Source organism: Eufriesea mexicana, unplaced genomic scaffold (assembly GCF_001483705.2).
Source record: "Eufriesea mexicana isolate 0111107269 unplaced genomic scaffold, ASM148370v2 scaffold572, whole genome shotgun sequence".
Lineage (NCBI taxonomy): Eukaryota > Metazoa > Arthropoda > Insecta > Hymenoptera > Apidae > Eufriesea > Eufriesea mexicana.
Window position 1 is genome coordinate 153,967 of NW_016908738.1, and position 18,460 is coordinate 172,426.

General features: G+C 27.4%; 4 protein-coding genes across 4 annotated transcripts; 2 read left to right on the forward strand and 2 right to left on the reverse strand.

The window, feature by feature from the left end:
* Window positions 1–216: 216 nt before the first annotated feature.
* aay (phosphoserine phosphatase) lies at window positions 217–5,376 on the forward strand. The gene is made up of 6 exons (XM_017897835.1): window positions 217–279; window positions 4,327–4,466; window positions 4,590–4,724; window positions 4,810–4,955; window positions 5,030–5,191; window positions 5,288–5,376. Exons 1-6 carry the CDS (start codon window positions 238–240, stop codon window positions 5,374–5,376), a joined length of 714 nt encoding a protein of 237 aa, XP_017753324.1. The 5' UTR covers window positions 217–237.
* Window positions 5,377–5,560: 184 nt separating this feature from the next.
* Window positions 5,561–11,011, reverse strand: Ube4A (Ubiquitination factor E4A). Its single transcript, XM_017897833.1, has 14 exons — window positions 10,307–11,011; window positions 9,808–10,200; window positions 9,402–9,728; window positions 9,136–9,329; window positions 8,938–9,048; window positions 8,631–8,828; window positions 8,432–8,549; window positions 8,179–8,361; window positions 7,952–8,097; window positions 7,639–7,788; window positions 6,895–7,138; window positions 6,639–6,801; window positions 6,321–6,525; window positions 5,561–6,238 (listed from the first exon to the last, which is right to left on the reverse strand). Exons 1-14 carry the CDS (start codon window positions 10,889–10,891, stop codon window positions 6,121–6,123), a joined length of 3,135 nt encoding a protein of 1,044 aa, XP_017753322.1. The 5' UTR covers window positions 10,892–11,011; the 3' UTR covers window positions 5,561–6,120.
* A 311-nt stretch (window positions 11,012–11,322) lies between these two features.
* On the reverse strand, window positions 11,323–14,761 carry LOC108545908 (Centriolar coiled coil protein 110kDa). Its single transcript, XM_017897727.1, has 6 exons — window positions 14,699–14,761; window positions 12,813–14,612; window positions 12,556–12,741; window positions 12,032–12,204; window positions 11,542–11,651; window positions 11,323–11,450 (listed from the first exon to the last, which is right to left on the reverse strand). The coding sequence occupies exons 1-6, from the start codon at window positions 14,759–14,761 to the stop codon at window positions 11,395–11,397; spliced, it is 2,388 nt and encodes a 795-aa protein (XP_017753216.1). The 3' UTR covers window positions 11,323–11,394.
* A 1,051-nt stretch (window positions 14,762–15,812) lies between these two features.
* Window positions 15,813–18,432, forward strand: ais (DExD-box helicase 52; the record flags this gene model as incomplete). Its single annotated transcript, XM_017897725.1, has 12 exons — window positions 15,813–15,899; window positions 16,004–16,219; window positions 16,295–16,480; window positions 16,579–16,834; window positions 16,907–16,979; window positions 17,054–17,257; window positions 17,348–17,438; window positions 17,511–17,633; window positions 17,703–17,853; window positions 17,922–17,997; window positions 18,083–18,250; window positions 18,342–18,432. Coding segments are annotated over exons 1-12 (1,722 nt in total), but the record flags the coding sequence as incomplete, so codon positions are not given.
* Between the last annotated feature and the right edge of the window lie 28 nt (window positions 18,433–18,460).

An 18,460-nucleotide genomic window follows, 5' to 3' on the forward strand; every position in this document is an offset into this window, starting at 1 on the left:
GGGGGGGGGGGGAAGAGGAATATTAATGGGAGGAATGAAAGATGAAGAAGCCACAAATTATTATGTAATTTTGAGGAAAACGGGTAATACAAAACATGACAAACGCCATTTAATTTCCAACCAAGCAATGCTAAAGACTGAAACTAAAATTTAATCAGACGCAGTCATCGACATCGAGTAGATTGTTTACTTAAGATGTTTCGGTATTTCTTCGCAAGTTGGACAAGAAGTATCCATATGTTCACTATGATTCGGTACAGCATAACACGATGCGCTAAGGTAAAGTATAATAGAATGTTTTACTGGTCCGGGATAAGGAAAAGCAAAGCAATCGGTTTTTTACATTTCAAATCAATCGAAAGAGCCAAAACTCCTATTCCCATTCTTCAATAGATAAATATTCATGTTGAATCCGAAGACTTTTGCTCCTGTCATTGTTAAAGATTGTAAACCAGTAGTACCAAGAACGTCCAAATCATTGAAACATCCTTATTTTTATTTCACCATACGTTCGCAAGATCAAAAAACTGAGTAACGTTGTAAATTTTTTCCTTTTCTTGCTTAACAGACCTTCTCATCCTTACAATGTTAAACGTTAGAAGATTATAACGTTGATGAAACTGTCGTCGTCCCAAGTTCTCAATGTCATTGTCAACGTTGCTTTAAAAAAGACAAAAAGAAAAATAACGTTGTATCGGTATCGTTACGAAGGAAACGGACAAAACATTGAACAAAATTAAAGAAATATCTTTAAACGGGAATGAATATCTTTCCATGTTGACGATCATTACGATATTGACTCTAAATGATTTATAAATTACTAATAACTGCATCCGGACCATTCATCCATCATTTGCAAATCTGTCTCTCTGCCTATGTGCAAATAGTTTGTATTGTTTATTGTGAATTATATAGAGTTAATTAAATTAATTCTACCTAAAACAAAAAAGTTACAGATAAGAGAACAGAGAAAACGTTTTTGCATTAAATTTTCGTAAAGTTTGTAATATATAAGGCAGACATATAGAATGTATACCAAAAGAAAATATGCTCGGAAACCGACAATTCAATTAGATTAATAAGTAATACGCTTTAAAAGAGATAAATTTTTTTTAGCTTCAATTACATAATTTTAATAGTCTATAATTTATAGTGACGATTTTGGATTTGAATTTAACTTAAATAATATAAAATAATAAGTGTGAAAGAGACTAAAGCAAGCATTTAAAGAGAAAGTTATAACTGTTATTGTTAAATATAGATTAATTAATTAATATTTATCGGAGGTACACTTGCAGAAGTAACATAGAAGCAATAGACTTTCGTATTCAAAATACGAAAAGAGTACAGAAACTTTAGCTATTAATTTCATTCCTGAATGAGATTTCCAGTTCACAAAAAAATTGTTTTATGTATAATTCATTATAATTTATATGCATAGAAACTTTCATTAAAGTCAAAATTTTGTAATTAGGTGAATTTTCTTTTCTTAGCTACTGTATTATAAGCTAGACACAGGCATTTCACAATTCAAACGATATTACTTAAAGAATGTAACATTGATTCAATGAACTCTTCAATTAAAATAGTGTATTTTCATTTCGTTTGTTTCTAATACTTGCTTTATTTGAAAATGTGGAAAAATTTTATGAATCTTGATCGCCCTAACTCTCTGTTTTATCTTGTTTTTTTTACACAATGTAACGAAATTTTTCAAAATATAAGAAAACCGAGTGGTTTTGCTATTCAACATATTTCGAATAAGCGATCAATATGTAACACAAGAGAGAATTCGATAAATTATCTTATTTATTCGCGACTGCCTCTAGATATTTTAACTTTATCACAGATTATCGTAGAAAAGGTGCGCTGAAAATTTGTAGTGATAGGACAATTGATATCGTGGTTATGATAACGTGCATAATAATGCATTCGGATAATAACGGAAACGAAAATGAGAAAAGAAATGAATGTTGAGTAAGGGAGAGGGTTGGAGGGGGGGGGGGGAAGAAAGAAAAAAAGAAAGGGGAAAGGAGAGAGAAAGAGAGAGAGAATGTCATAGAGTCAAATTGCTTACCTATTGTGGAACAGAAGACGAATTTGAAGTAAAACAATTTAGCCAGGACAAGGAAAGTGTAGGCAAGTACCAAGCAAGCCACGTAACACATTAGGGTCTTTCCATAAAGATTTCTCAATTCTGGAATAATCGCATACACAAAGAAAGTAGCGAAAAAAAACGGAATAGAAACCATGATTCCGACATTAAAAGTCTTCTCCGTGTCTGAAGAATCTATTTGTCTATCTGTAGATAGACAAACCAAAGCGACGACATTTTCGAAAGATTCTTTCCACTCAAGACAGTAACTCCATGCTAGAAATTTACCCATCGAAGTTTGAAGTGTACCGTTTGCTTGCAGTATGAACGCATCTTCTTTGAAATGTTTCGGTTCGAGCATGTACCTGTCCCTATTCTCGGGACACTGTATATCCTCCACAAGAACAAATAAGTCACTGATACCGGATATCCCTTGAATCTCGGTAGCGAGTTGATGTTGCTCGAGAACGAGATCTGAAGTATAGGTCACATTCGGTAAAATAGTACAGTTTGGCCGATCGCCTTCCCCTAGAATCTCGTTTTGTTTACAACACTTCTTCAGACATGCTTGCAAATTACATATGCATCCATATGTTTTATTTCCAAATATTTGATATGACCCAGCAGGATACATCAATTTATTATACATTAAACTTCCATTTTCAAATCTATTGATTTTATTTCGTTCCAAAATAATGTCAGGGAATGGATGACAAAATGAAGTTTCTTTTCTTCCCATTTTTTCACCATTAATTTCTAACAATCGATAAATTAGAACGAACAAAATTATGCGAATAATTGTACAAAAATGCTTCATCGTTGGTTCCTATTTGTATGCGTTTGTTCCACGTTCAAAATTATATTGAATTTTATTTTACCCTGTTTCTCTTTCCTTTACCCCGTTTTGCTGTGACTTCTTTTCCTTTTATTTTCAAAGAAGTTAAATAAAAATTCTTAATCTTTTTCAATATTTTTGTTCTTTTCAAATCGAACTGGCAGTATTTTCCTTTGAAAAATCATCGTTGTCAATGCGATCGTAAAAGTTCACGTTCCTAATAATGATCACCCGATGAATCGCGAGGCTCGTAACCGACTGTTCTGTATTTTTCGAGCCTCTGTTGATCACAGCGCACACGCGCTCGTTCCAATACCGTACGAATACCACCCGAATACTATTATGGAATAGCTTTGGTCTCGACTTCGAACTACCCTTTTTCATTTTCTCAACATGTAGCCGTTCGTCGATCTTAATAACATTACTATCGGTAACTAGAGTGCAGCACTTCACTCGGAACATGAATACGTGTAACATACAAGAGTAGCCTGCATAAAGATGTAAAAATAGTGAAAAAATATTTAATACTATATTTCATCTGCAATTATAAGATATTCTGTTTTATATCTTATTTTTAATTTCATAATCATATTTCATAGTAATGCCAAATACTACTAATTTATTAATATCCTATACTGAATCGGTAATGTTGAAAGCGATACTAAAATGGTAGTGAAATTTAAGTCTTCGAGTCTTAAAATAAAAAAATACAATTGATAATGTGTTTATCATCTATATCATGCCTATGATTACATGTAATATCATCGATCATGTAATTAACGATCTTTTCTTTAGTTTTATGCTATCAAGTATTTTAATTTATCGATACTACGAGGATCTTGCATTTGATTATTTTCCTCGAAACTTTGAATATTATGTTTTTTCTTTTTTCTCTTATTTTCATACAAATTGAAATAAAAATAATGGTATAACTTTTTATTATTTTTTAATATAAATAAAATTATGCAGTTCTTAAATAATTATCAATTGTTTCAATTTTTATCTTTTTTTTTAAGAGTATAGTAATGCATTATTATTCCAGTCAATTGTATAATATACTGATGATGTTTTAACCTTAAAAGATATTAAAATTTTGAATACTTATGAGGTATAAAAAATCTTAAATACCATACTATATTAATATAAATGAAAAACACTGCAAAAAATTCTTTTAATAAATACTGTTTACATAATAAAAATTTCTTATCGCTGATCAAAGTTGACCAATGGCATAAGTATGTATGTACAGTTATATATATATATATAATATTTATATATTTAATGTTTCAATTATTTAAGAACAAACAAGTTTAATTTTTAGCTGCTACGTTTGACACTTAATAACGATAAAACATCTTTAAATTGGGTGCAACATTTGTTGTATTTTACAAAATAGATGGCAAATCTAAACGAGTTGAAATTGATATGGAAAAACGCGGATGCAGTCACGTTTGATGTAGATTCAACTGTGATACAAGAAGAAGGAATTGACGAACTTGCAAAGTTTTGTAAAAAAGAAAACGATGTTGTTGCTTTGTAAGTTTTACCTTTATTTATTTACATTTTCCTATTTAAAAGATTAACATTTTTTTATGCTATCTTTTTTACATATGGATAACCGCATTAATGTACACTATCCATATTCAAAAATGATTCTAGAACAAATAAAGCGATGCAAGGAGATATGTCATATCAACAATCTTTGATAGAAAGATTAAAAATCATACAACCAAGCTTTATGCAGATAAAGGAATTTTTAACTTCTCGCACACTAAAACTTTCACCTGGAATTAAGTAAGAAATAATTTAATTCAATGAAAAATTCTCACAATTAAACTAAGCAAATTATTTAATTTTTAATTTATTATGAAACTTTTAGAACTTTAATAACAGCATTACAAAATCGTAGAAAGCAAGTATTTTTAATATCTGGTGGATTTTATTCTTTAATTGCACCAGTTGCCACATCTCTTGATATTCCATTAGAAAATTGTTTTACAAATAAGCTTAAATTCTATTATACAGGTAACTGTTTGTTTATATCAATCTTTGATTAATTTCATATATTACATTCAAATGTCTTGTAAATTTATTTATAGGAGAATATGCAGGATTTGACGAAGATCAACCTACAGCAGTGAATGGTGGGAAAGTAAAAGTAATTAAGTATCTTAAAAATGAAAAGAAATTTAAAACTATTGTTCACATTGGAGATGGAGCAACAGATTTAGAAACAATTTCAGTAGTAGATTTATTTATAGGTAAATTTCTATTACCTAGACTTTGTTTATATTTACTTTTACTACAGTCGAATAATTTTCATTGTTTTATTTAATTATATTACTTTTATTATACAGGATATGGAGGAAATGTAGTCAGAGAAAGTGTTAAACAGCAATCACTATGGTATATTACTCATTTTAATGAACTTGTCAGTATTTTGTAAATGCAAACAACATTTTATATCTTATAAGTTTTATAAAACTTACAAAACTTTAACAGTAGTTAACAAATATTTGTTACTAATAACATACATATTCGCAATTATATAAATATATTATTAACTTTTCTTTTTTTTATTAAAGAGTCAATTTTAAAACAATTCACCTATAAAATTTGGGAGTATTGTTTATTTGAATGGAAGAAATTAACTTTATTTCACACTCGTCTACAACACTTACACAGATAAAACTTCATAACAAGTACTTTTTACACTTATTATACAGTAATAATAATGTTTAGCTTTATGCCTACATTATTATATGTACTACTACAAGACACTACATTATTATATGTACTACTACTGTACGTATATGCAGGACTTGATACAAAAAATGTGACTCTGTGTGTGTGCGTGCGTGTGTGGGTGTGTGTATGCGTGCGTGTGTGGGTGTGTGTATGCGTGTGTGGGTGTGTGTGCGCACGCGCGCGCTTATGTGTAGAATTTGTATATGTATATACATAGATCTTTTTGTAAGTTATAAAACGATAAAATTTAAATCAAAGAATATAAAATATCGGCTTTACCATTGATCATATTTTACTATATTCATCAGCTGCAATTATAAGAATTAAATTCTCAATAGCAAATTTAAATTTAAGTAATAAATTTATGAAAATCATACTCTGTATATTATAGTTTATCGACTGTTTTATTCTTTGGTAATCAATGGCAATTTCTCGCTTTATTTTACTTTTTTTGTTGAATCCATTCTTGTATTCTATGTTGTAGTTCAACATTTGGTTCCACCATATCCATGGTAAGTGGAGATCGATTGAATGGATCGGTTTGATCGCTTAATAAGTGCCTAAACAAAATTAAAAATTAAAATAATTAAATATACTTTATTTTAATATATAGTTTGAATAATTACAATGATAAAGAAATACCTTGCAATGGTTTGACGATCAATAGTTTTTCTTGATGATGGAAGAATGACAGGATCTGTCATTAAGGTGGACATAATTGGATCAAAAAATTCATCGGGTGCGTTGACCAAAATTTCGTCTTCTTCTTTTTTATGGCTTGCAGCTATTTCTACATTTCTTGCAAATTGATCCAAATCACTTAATATACCCACAGCTCTGATTCGAACTAAAATTATATTACATTTTCAGTAATACTTATAAAGATTATAAATGAATTATAATATATCTTATATATTTAATGTTTTCTAGAAATACTTATACTTATGTATAAATACTTACCAAGAACATTATCAGCTAATTTAAAAAGTTCTGGGCTGTATGAACGACCATCTTGTGAAACAGCAAGTGTAAAAGATTCACTTTGACTAAGGTTTATATAAATTTCGCATATATTTAATACTAAAATTGCTGGATTGAATGCATATTCTTCTTGATCATTAACCTAGAATTAAAATAACTTATTGAAATTTTACATTTGGATTTATTTTAGTTTTGTATAAATTAAGCAAGAATATGACTTGACTATAGTATCTACCTTCAGATTTTTTTTATTTGGCCCAACCAACTGAAGCAACAAATAATTAAGCATTAAAGCAATGCGATCCACCATTGTTGGATGGCAAAAAATGGATTTTATTTCTGTAGTTAACATTTTTAATGTATATATAGTTTTTCTGCCTAATATATTATCAAATCGCGCAATCATTCCTAGATGTAGCAGATAACGAGCCTGTTGATCACGTTCATGTTGTGGTAGCTTATCCCATTCTCCACTTTCTCTATTAATTGAAATAATATGAGTAATATGTTAAAATTTTATTTACCAAATATAAAACTTATACAAAATTTATAAAAATGTATATGTGCACATAACTAATCGATAAAATTGTTGAACCTTCCACTCCAATTTTAATGATTTTTATTTGATCCTTTGTAAAAGATGTTACTTCGAAGAATTTTTTCTACTGAAAAAATTGGCGGTAGGCTCTTATATAAATAATTTGCCAATAGGAAGATTTAAATGGTTTGTGCAATTTCATCCATTGGGTAACAAGCATGCAGATTGTTGTTTTACAAATAGACCCATATAGCAGAACTCATAATACTGATATTTTTTTGCTAGTATCTAGGAAACTAGGACTAACTGCCAAAGTAAAAAATTGTTCGAAATAATGTTCTTTACAACATATCTAAAAATCATCAAAATTGGTGAGGAAGTTAGCAGTTCAAAAATTTGATCTTGTTATTTATATTAATAAATAATAATCAAATTGAATACCTTGCTTGAATTAATTGTTTTAATTGAGCCATACTTGAAAGAGCTTCATCTAACAGAAATACTGCATCATTCATTAAAAGATTTATAAAACGCAAAAATAATGGCGGCTGAGCTGCTTCCATATTAGCTTCTGCTTCTTGCGCTAAAGAACTATGAAACAGATATTAAATTGTAAAATTATCTAGAATAAATTGTTATTATAAAATACCATCAAGTTTTTAAGCTTACTTTTCTAATAACGTATAAATAATAATTAAAAATATAAAATCAAATAAACAATTACAACTGTATGTTATTTTTATTTTTCACTTACATAAAATTATTACGATGTCCTGGTAATTTCCACAAGTATTCCATGACAACATACATTGGTCTCCGATAATTAAACTTTTGTTCAAATTGTACACTTTGTCCAGTCATCTCAATGCTCACAAATACTTTAAGTAAATTTGGAACAATCTAAATGTATAACATATAATAAAATAAATTTTTATGAAAAAACAAATATTCCATTTTATGTATTCCGAACATGTTACATACATATTGCCTATAAGGATGGATAATAAATAATTGCTTCCTATAGAATGCATATGAGCTTATTGTTGATGTGTCAGAGTTCATAGTTTCATCACTTGTAGGTAAAAGAGCTTCTAAGCCTTCTGCCAGACGGGCACGTAAATGAGGATTATATAAACGTTGTTGAGATTCCATTAATACTATGATCTAATATAACACATCCAATTATTTTACTCAATTGCATGTACTTTTATATAGCATATTGTTGTTAACTCACCTCTGTTAGCACAGGCGTCAAAAAAGATAACCCTTCTTGTTCAAAAACCCTTGTATCTAGACGACGTAATAAATACAAAAATCTAATGGTATTTTCTACTACGAATTCAGGAATGCATCTATGTAAAAACAATAACATTGTTAAATATCAAAAGTAATTATTAATATAGCTGAGAAAAAATAAAATGTTAAAATAATACCTTAAAGTATCTGGAACAGTTTCTGGCAAAGGAAACGTCACAACTTTACATTCCTTTGGAATGTAATCATTTTCCTTTCCTCCAATTTTTACATCATTCAAATATACTTGCACTAACCAAAATGCTGTTGTTGCATGAAACTTTGCTAACAGTTCTAACATCTCTGGTGCAAAAAGGCTTGCTCTTAATGATAAATACCTAAAATTTAAAATATAGATTGTGTATAATAAATCATAATATAAATCGTCATATAAATGCAATATGAATTTTTTATAGAATCTAATCCCTAATAACCATAAATATGTACTTTTGCATTTTTCCTTCCATACGTTGAATTATTATTTTAGATGCTTCTGATCTACCATCATTTTGTGCATTCTGATATATTCTTTGGATTGTTACCAAACTTTGGTTTGTTCTAAAATTTTTAATGTAATTACTTTAATTATCAATATCTTTTTGTTACAAGTCTTAGTTGATAAAAATAAACAAAGAATTCGAAAACCTTAAAAGTTTGTCTGATACTACTCTATATCCAAGGTCCAATGCTCTGTGAGTTAAAAAGAAGCATTCAGTAATAAAACCAAATGTTTTTGCAACTGGCCTGGAAATACCCTCTGATGTTGGTATTAAGCAAGTTTCTGAGGACATTCCTTTTAAATGTACAATTGGATTTACACAATCATCCTGATCATTAACCTAATAATTAATTTATATAAAATACCACACTTTTTAAATTTTAATGTCTAATCTTTTTGTGAATTAACTTACATCCACAGCACAGTATGTTGGATCAATTTTAGGTACCTTAGAATTATTTTCTTTAATACAAAATGGTTGACAAAGACGCAATAGCATATTCCCTAAATTTAGCATAAAACCATCAGAAACACACAGCATTGAGGTAAAATTCAAATCATTTTGAGGATTCCAAATTTTTCCTCTATTTGCATTAGAGTGTAGACAATTGCCTATCCACTGTAAAGTTAAATGTTGAACTTCGGGTGAACACTTTAATAATAAATGAAAAACTTTCTGTAATGATTCGGTTAATTTATCTAAGGCTATCCAAATATCTCCTTCAGAAATTGCTGAAAACTATGGTAGAAAATGTAAATAAATATTATTTTATATAGAATTCAACTTTTTCTGTTTCTTCTATATATAGTTTACTTGCCTGTTGCAATGGCTTCTGAAAAAAATCAAATGGCTCTTCTTCATTTTTTGGTAGGCAGCTCAAACTAAAAAGTGCACCCAATAATGTATCTGCATATGCTTGACCTTGACTACTTTTGGGGGTACTATGATCAATTATTAATTTTGCTAATGGTTCTATCGAAGAAAAAATATTTAATATAGTAAACCAATATGGACGGAAATGGACAAGATTACTTTGTGCTGCTTCTTTATGAATTATATCAAGAACAGGAGTAAAAGATACAGCTATTGCATCTGTAGCATTTTTTTCATTTTCAGTTTGTAATTTTGAAACAATACCATTGATAAATAATATAAATTCTGGTTTAGGCTCAGTTACATTCATACATAATACAATAAGCTGATCATGAATCTATAAAAAACAAAAATGTTAAACTACGTTGTTTTAAATCTATTATGTTTAACTTTACAAGATAAATGTAAATAATTATTTCATATGTAAATGTATATTCATATACCTCTTGTTCTTCAAACAATTCTGGCTCTTGTAATGCAACACTTGCGTTTTGTAATATAATTTGACTTATTTTGAAGAGGATATGAGAAAATTCTTCTTTATTTTGATATTGTTGTAATCGACAATAACTTTCAAACAAATAAAGTATTACTTCTTTCTCTGTAGTATGAGAATCACTAACAATTTCTTGAGAATTTTTAGTAGGTATTAATTTGGATTCAATATCAGATAACATTAATCGTTCAAAAACTGCTTGTTCAATCGAATCGACATTAATGAAAACTAGTCTACGTTTTTGATGTTCATTTACTTCTGTTTCGTGTAATGTTATACCAAATATATCGCCAAGCAGATGGTTAACCTGATTGTCGATACTAAAATCTTTAGAATCTTGAAAATTTGTAGTTTTCGTAACATCATCAACATCTTTTTCTTCAAATTGCACAACAAAATTAATTCTATTAGTTTCATTGATAATCGCCTGATTCTGAGAGGAGAATGACACGGCATCGTTGATAGTTGAAAACAATCCAGCAAATGGATTGTTATTCACATTATCACACATGGTTCTGTCGTTAAAACTCATTCACAATTACTGTAAGTATAATTGATACGAAAATAAATTACTGAAATTTAATTTTCAACCTAAAATGTACCATAAAATAAGCCAAAATATTCTTCTGATTACTGCACACTACTCTGTATTCGTTTCATTATGGATCGTATATATGCGCGCAGGCGCATAGCTATATGCGCGCATAAGTGATCGTACGAATTGATCTTTCTGTGGAAACATTTCTATATCGTTATTTTACTATCGATTTATAAAATATTAAATATTACAATAACAATAACAATTGAACATTACTGTTTTTGTTCCTGTTCTGTAAAGTTTCAATTTATATTAACAAGTAAAGATAAAGTGTTTGTATGATAATAATTATTGCAAAAATAATTAATTCGAATATAAAAACCACTATCTTAAACGAAATAAATTTTTTATTAAAAAATGCAGGCACAAAGTGGATTTGTTTACATATAACGTAATGTACATGTACTAAACCAGTAATAAAAGGCACTATTATAAATTTACCGCCATGGTCGACGTACAGTTCCAGCGCTAGTACTTCTTTTAATACTTTGATCTGTAAAATAAAATTCAAATTATGAAATATTAATTGCAATTGATAGGATCAATATTATAATTCAACAGTTATGATGAAAGAAATAACTTACATAAAATATTTGAAGAGATAAGTCTTTCTTTAATATCTGAAGTCCAGGTTTGACATCTTGATCTCGACAAACATGAACGAACGAACGAAGTTGGTTGATAGTCTTCCATCCTGAAAATAGAAAAAACAACCAACATATGAATTAGTATCTATATGTAATTATAGCTAAAGATTTTAATAGCAATATGTTACGCTAACATAAAAATAAGAACTATTCGACAAAAATAATTATTTTAAAGTTTCCGTTTGCATTAGAAAAATCACTTAAACACTAAGGATACAAAGTATAGTTAATGTTAATTATAAACTTTATAATATTAAAGTTAATTTGCAACGAAATTATATATATAACTAAATTCATTTAATGCAATTATACAATAGGAAATAATGAAATAATATATTTTATTTCAATAACATGACATTCTACAGTTTAGTAATTAATTAAAATTTTTCTAAAAGAACAAAATAAATTTTACTATGCTGAGTCATACTCCTTCAGTTTTTTCCTGGCCAAAGTTCGTTGAGTTGCAAATGAATATGATCTTGCAGATGTTGGGCGTTCTATGCGAGATTGTTTAATTTCACGATCTTGTGCTATTATTTGCATTCTTTTCTGAGGATTTTGTGCAAACAACTCCACTACATTCATAGAAGCTGCATCACACTTTTTGAAATCACAAAACTCAATAAATATATTGGTTTTAAAAATGCTCATATTGTAAATAACAACTGCTTTACATATTAATAACAATAAAATAAAAAATTTTACAAAGCCATATTTAAATATTTTTATTACTAAAATAACATGAAAAATTTTTTACATTGTACTATATCTTTGCTATTATTATATAATGATAATGAAATTAAAGAAATGAAAATAAAGGGTATTTTCTTTTTAAATTTTTGAGTAGCTTTTTTTTAATAAAAAGTAGATAATGTATTGACAGATCAACTTTCTAATATTATAAAAAAAGAATTAAGAAATATTTTTCTACTAAATCCTTGATAGTATTACCTGTAGTTGAAGGCGATGTAAAAAATTAAATTCTGAACGGTTAAGAGGTGCATCAATGTGAAGTTTAAGTATGTAGTGTAAAGCTTCTTTGTATGTGTTTTTCAAAGCAATCACACGTTCAGTCCGCATTATTCTACGTACTAAATAGCCTCTTACATATGCATTTATTACATTTGCTGCTTTTATCTGTAACAATGTTTGTAATTTTCATTGTTATTCAAATTGAAAATTTGAATACATATATATAAATTCCTTACATGTTTAGTTTCATATATTGTGCTATCAAGGATTGGTACATGAATAGTCTTGCTATCTAAAGGAAATAATTCTCGACTAACGTTTGGACGTTTACATTTGTCACTTTCTTCCAATAATTTTTTTTTATAATTTTTTGTATCATTTGTTTGTATCTCCATATCTCCTTCTCTTATTTCTGTTATAGAATTATTCACATTTGATGATGTCTCTGATGACTGAACTGTATATGAATATTTGGAAGAACAAGAAGAATTATCATAATTTACTTCAGAATAAATATAATTTAATGGACATGGAACCATTTTTATATTATCATCTTGTAAATGTTTTATTTCATCCCCTTGTTCTGAATTATGTTTTATTCTATTAACACTTTGCATATTATTATTATTATTTTCACAAAGGTTGTCACTATCAGTTGTAATTTGATTAAAAGAAGGAGATAAAATATTTTCAGGAAATAATGAAACTGAAATTTCTGGAAAGGATTTCTTAATCTCAGCCAGTAAAAGTAACTGCTGTTTCTCAAATTCTTTTTGAAGTAATGTTTGTTCCCTATGTTGTCGAAACATTAATTCTGCCATCTGTTTTTTATGCATTTCTTGTACTTTTTTATAAACTGTTAAAAGTTTATCAGATGCAATATTAGATTTCAGTCTAGATATAGGATCTTGTATATCTAAGTTTTTCGAGAGCTTCGCTGTCAATTTATCAGTTGTAGATTTATTATTATGCTTGTTTAAATCTTCCAAGGAACCTCCAAATTTATACGCTGGATTAAAAGTGCAAGAGCTGTTATATTCATTCCATGTTTCAAGTCTTCGTCTGTTTTCATCATTATTATATATACTATGATTTTTCTTGTGATCAATTTGCGTATTACTTCCATCAATATGTTTATCAGTTAACATTGTTTGAATGCAATCAACTGATTTTGTTGATGGATACATTGTAAAAGAACATTCAGGTTTTGTTTGTAAAGAAATAGATTTACACATTGCATGACCAGTATTAGAATAACTTCTTGTAGGAATAGATTTTTTATTTTTAGCTTCATACTCCCACTCAATTTTAGCTTGTGTAACATTCCACTCTTTTCGTTGATTTGTGTTCGCGCATGATGTTGGGATATACTCTGAACAAGGAGCACAAGTTGAACTAGCTAGCTCCATTTGCATGTGTGCCAATAATATAGGACTTGGAGTATCTAATATATAGGAACCTTGCCGTACTAATTTAGGAGTATCTCCCAAGTTATCTAAATCACTTTCTTGACATTTTTTAATTCCTTTACAAGGAACATTGTTTAGTGTCAATGGAATGATATTTAATGTTTTAGGCACTTGTGGTTTCCAAATTTCTGGTATTGTTTCAGTAGTTGCAGATTTTATTGGAATTGTTTCATTTGAACAATAATCTGTGTCAATATCAGCAATTATTGATTCTGATCTTGAAATAAGATCAGGAGCCAAATTTATCTGATTTTCAGACTTACATCTCATGTTTAACTTTTTACTACACTGTAAGGTTTTTTCTAAATTTTCATAAAAACTTTTTGAAGTTCTTATTGGAATATCATTTACATCTACATTAGTTTTAATTTTAGTTTCATTATAATTACCATTTTCATATTCAAAATTAATTAAATTCTCTTTAGAATCGTGAACTTTTTTTTTACACTTTATATCTTTTAATTCTATTTTCACCTTTCCTATAGTACGTGAAACAGCTAATTTTTTTTCTACATTTATTGCACTTTCTTTATAATTAGATATTTCTTGTTTAATATCTTTAGTTACCTAAAAAGAGATAGAATTTATTATGAGATGAATTTTAAATCATAATTATGTTTAATATTATATTTGATATTAATTAATAAACATACCATTGGTGGTAAAATAGGAACTCCATTAATCTTGATACATGAAACATATGAATGACCTTCCATATTTTTAACTTTTTAAATAGATCTGCTAAAAATGATATTAAATATGTACTTAAAGAAAATAAATATTATTCAAAGCAGACTATAAAAAAAGGAGGAAATAACCCTCACTTAAAATAGATAAAAAGCAAAGTATTAAATTGCATACCAATAAAAAGAATATTGTTAATAAACATACTGTTTCTCTTATTATAAAGACGTAAACAAAATAATTAAATGATATTTTATTTTTACATGATAATCTGAAAAAGATTGAATAAAACATTAAAGATATATTAGAGTTTAGGATTGCACATTCACATATGTGTACATATATACATATATTCATATATATTAACTTATTTATTTATTTACATATATCAATTTTTTAATATATTATTATTTTATACAATAATATGTAAATAAATATAACAGTTGTAATTTAATTGCATAAATATATGTATGTGTAATTGAAAATAATACTCAAATAAATACAATATAATGTAATAATTTCCTTTTATAACACATTTTAATGTTTTTAGAATTGATTCATTTAACAAATTTATTTCAGGGATTCATTGCTACTTACTGTTATTCTGTATTTTGTAATCATTTTATCCAGTAATAATATAAACATTAGAAAACAATTACTGTATATATTTTATGTTATCTAAATGCCTAAAAAGTGAATATATATTTCTATTTTATTCATATAATTTATATATCGATACTATATTTAAATAAATTTCCAAGAATAAAAATTCATTAGTTATCCATTTCATTTATTATGGAAATCAAACTGATTACTGTTTACCTTAATAGCAGATAAGTAGACACGTTTCTTTTTGTTAATGACTTAACAGGTGAACTTCTATCGACAATCTATTTCACATATCAACGTTGGTAATTCATAAGTTACTATGATAAGTGGAATGCTACTATGTCTATATGTGTTACATTATTAAATTTATTTACAGCTTCTTATAATAACGAAGGTTATAATTCTATACGAATAAGTCATAATTCTATAAAAATATACAGTCCAATTAATTTTTATTAAATAAGATAGAAAAAAATGGATGCATATGAACTTTTTCAAAAGATTTCTACAGGTGTAAAATTCGATAAAAAACGTTTTCAAACAGATGCAGAAAGATTTCAGGTATTCTCTGAGAATAATTTGTTACATTTAGAGATTTAAATATATTTTAAATAAATTTTGGATTATGTGACAAACTTATAATAATGTAATTTTACTTGCTGCAGCTTGTTGGGAAACAACCTGAAAATATACAAAATGAAAAAAATAGTATAAGTAATTCATCGCTATGCAAGAAAAGAAAACATGATGAAATTGAGAAGGAAACTAAAAATACTTATGAACTAACATTACTCAATGGAATGACCATTCCTAAAAATTGGAATAAAAAATCTAAAATATCTTTAACAGAAGAAAAACAATTAAAGCTAGAACAAGAAAAGGTTTTGAGCACTTTATCATTATAAATTAATTAGTAATAATTATAACAGTACTTTTTAAAATTATAATCTTTTTAGATTAATCAACTTCGTAATCAGTATCGTATAAATGTCACAGGAAATCGTATACCCGAACCTATTGAAAAATTTATTGATCTATTAACAGTTTATGGTGTGCCTAAAAAATTAATAAATAATATTATAAATTGTGGTTATGATTGCCCTACTCCAATCCAAATGCAAGCTATACCTGCCATGTTACAAGTAAATTGTTATATGTAATATTTACTAAGATTTTAGATATATTAATATTTTCAGGAAGAGTTTAAATATTAATTTGTTTGCAATTATCATTAAAATAGGGTAGACAAATATTAGCTTGTGCTCCAACAGGATCTGGTAAAACAGTTGCATTTTTGTTACCTATAATTCATTATTTGAGTGGTCCAGAAAAGAGAGGATTTAGAGCTGTAATATTAAGTCCAACAAGAGAATTAGCAAAACAAACATATAGAGAATGTTTGCGTCTCAGTGAAGGATATAATTTTAGAGTACATATTATAAGTAAAATAAATCAAGCATTAAACAAGTATGGACCCAAAAGTTCACAAAAATTTGGTTAGTATAAAATTTATAAAAAATTATACAAAGTAATTTAATAATATGTAATTATATCTTTATTTATTATAGACATATTAATCACTACACCAAAGAGAGTAATATATTTATTGAATCAGAATCCACCAGCTATTTCTTTTAATAAGTAATAATTTAGTAATAATATAGTAGCATTTAATAATATAGTTTTATTTAATAATACATATCTAAATTTTATAGCGTTGAGTGGTTAATTGTAGATGAAGTAGATAAACTGTTTGAAGATGGAACAAGAAGTTTTAGAAAGCAATTAGAAATTATTTCAAAATCATGTACAAATGAGAAATTACATAAAGCAATGTTCAGTGCAACTAATACTCCTGTAGTCACCAAATGGTGCCGACGTAATTTGAAAGGTCTTATAACAATTACCATTGGACACAGGTTTAATTTACTCTTTTTTTTTTAAGTGTATAAAAAATTTTATACTACTTACTCAAAAACAAATATTTATTCATATTATATTCATCATAGAAATGCTGTAACCAATTTAGTAGAACAGGAACTCTTATTTGTTGGCACAGAAAGAGGGAAACTTGTGGCACTTAGAAATATTATTCAAAAGGTAAATCATCTTTATTAATATATTTATAAAATCTATATTTGTAAGTATTACATATAATTTTATTTGAGAAAGGGAGTATTGCCACCTGTATTAGTATTTGTACAAAGCAAAGAAAGAGCACAAGAATTATTCAATGAACTTATATATGATGGAATTAATGTTGATGTTATTCATGCTGATAGAACACAAATGCAGGTATTTTCTATATAAATAATTTATTTATTATTCAAGTGATATTAAATACAGTGACTTTCATCATTTTAGCGAGACAATGTCGTTCGTTGTTTTAGAGAGGGAAAAATATGGATTTTAATATGTACAGAATTAATGGCAAGAGGTATTGATTTTAAGGGAGTAAATCTTGTTATTAATTATGATTTTCCTCCATCTGCTATTTCTTATGTTCATAGAATTGGTATGTATTCTTAAATTTAATGAGAAGATACATGTTCTCATATTTTTAATACATATTTGTCAAAATAGGTCGCACTGGTAGAGCTGGACATGAAGGAAAAGCAATTACTTTTTTCACTGAACAAGATACTACAAATTTAAGAAGGTAAATAAAACGCTTTTAAACTGTCATGTTAAAATATAAAAAAGTATAATTGGTAAACATCTACAAGTAGCTTTTAATATTATAGTATAGCTACTGTCATGAAAGAATCTGGATGTAACGTTCCTGATTATATGTTAGCTATGAAAAAACATAGTAAAAAGGAAAGACGTAAACTTGAACATAAAGCTCCTACTAGAGAAAAAATAACAACCATGCCAACATTTAAACGTGTATATAATAAGGAACAGAAAAGGTATATTATTGCAACATTTACTTTTACAATAATATAAAATTTACATAGACAGTATACATTATATCTATAATCCTTCCTTTGTATATTACAGAAAAGTCCTTGCAAACACTTCAAAAAATAAACACGAATTAATAAATAAATATAACAATAATAAGATAATGAATAAAGAAAATAAAAGAAAAGAAAGAAAATAAATGAAATACAATTATT

Coding starts and splice junctions, on each gene's coding strand:
- aay (XM_017897835.1), top strand. CDS start 238: ATGTTCACTATGATTCGGTACAGCATAACACGATGCGCTAAG. Junction 4,725..4,809: donor AAACTTTCACCTGGAATTAA/GTAAGAAATAAT, acceptor TGAAACTTTTAG/AACTTTAATAACAGCATTAC. Junction 4,956..5,029: donor GCTTAAATTCTATTATACAG/GTAACTGTTTGT, acceptor ATTTATTTATAG/GAGAATATGCAGGATTTGAC.
- Ube4A (XM_017897833.1), bottom strand. CDS start 10,891: ATGAGTTTTAACGACAGAACCATGTGTGATAATGTGAATAACAATCCA. Junction 8,550..8,630: donor ACTGTTCCAGATACTTTAAG/GTATTATTTTAA, acceptor GTTTTTACATAG/ATGCATTCCTGAATTCGTAG. Junction 6,802..6,894: donor CAAATAAAAAAAATCTGAAG/GTAGATACTATA, acceptor TTTTAATTCTAG/GTTAATGATCAAGAAGAATA.
- LOC108545908 (XM_017897727.1), bottom strand. CDS start 14,761: ATGGAAGGTCATTCATATGTTTCATGTATCAAGATTAATGGAGTTCCT. Junction 12,205..12,555: donor TACATCGCCTTCAACTACAG/GTAATACTATCA, acceptor GATTTCAAAAAG/TGTGATGCAGCTTCTATGAA. Junction 11,451..11,541: donor TATCTCTTCAAATATTTTAT/GTAAGTTATTTC, acceptor TTTATTTTACAG/ATCAAAGTATTAAAAGAAGT.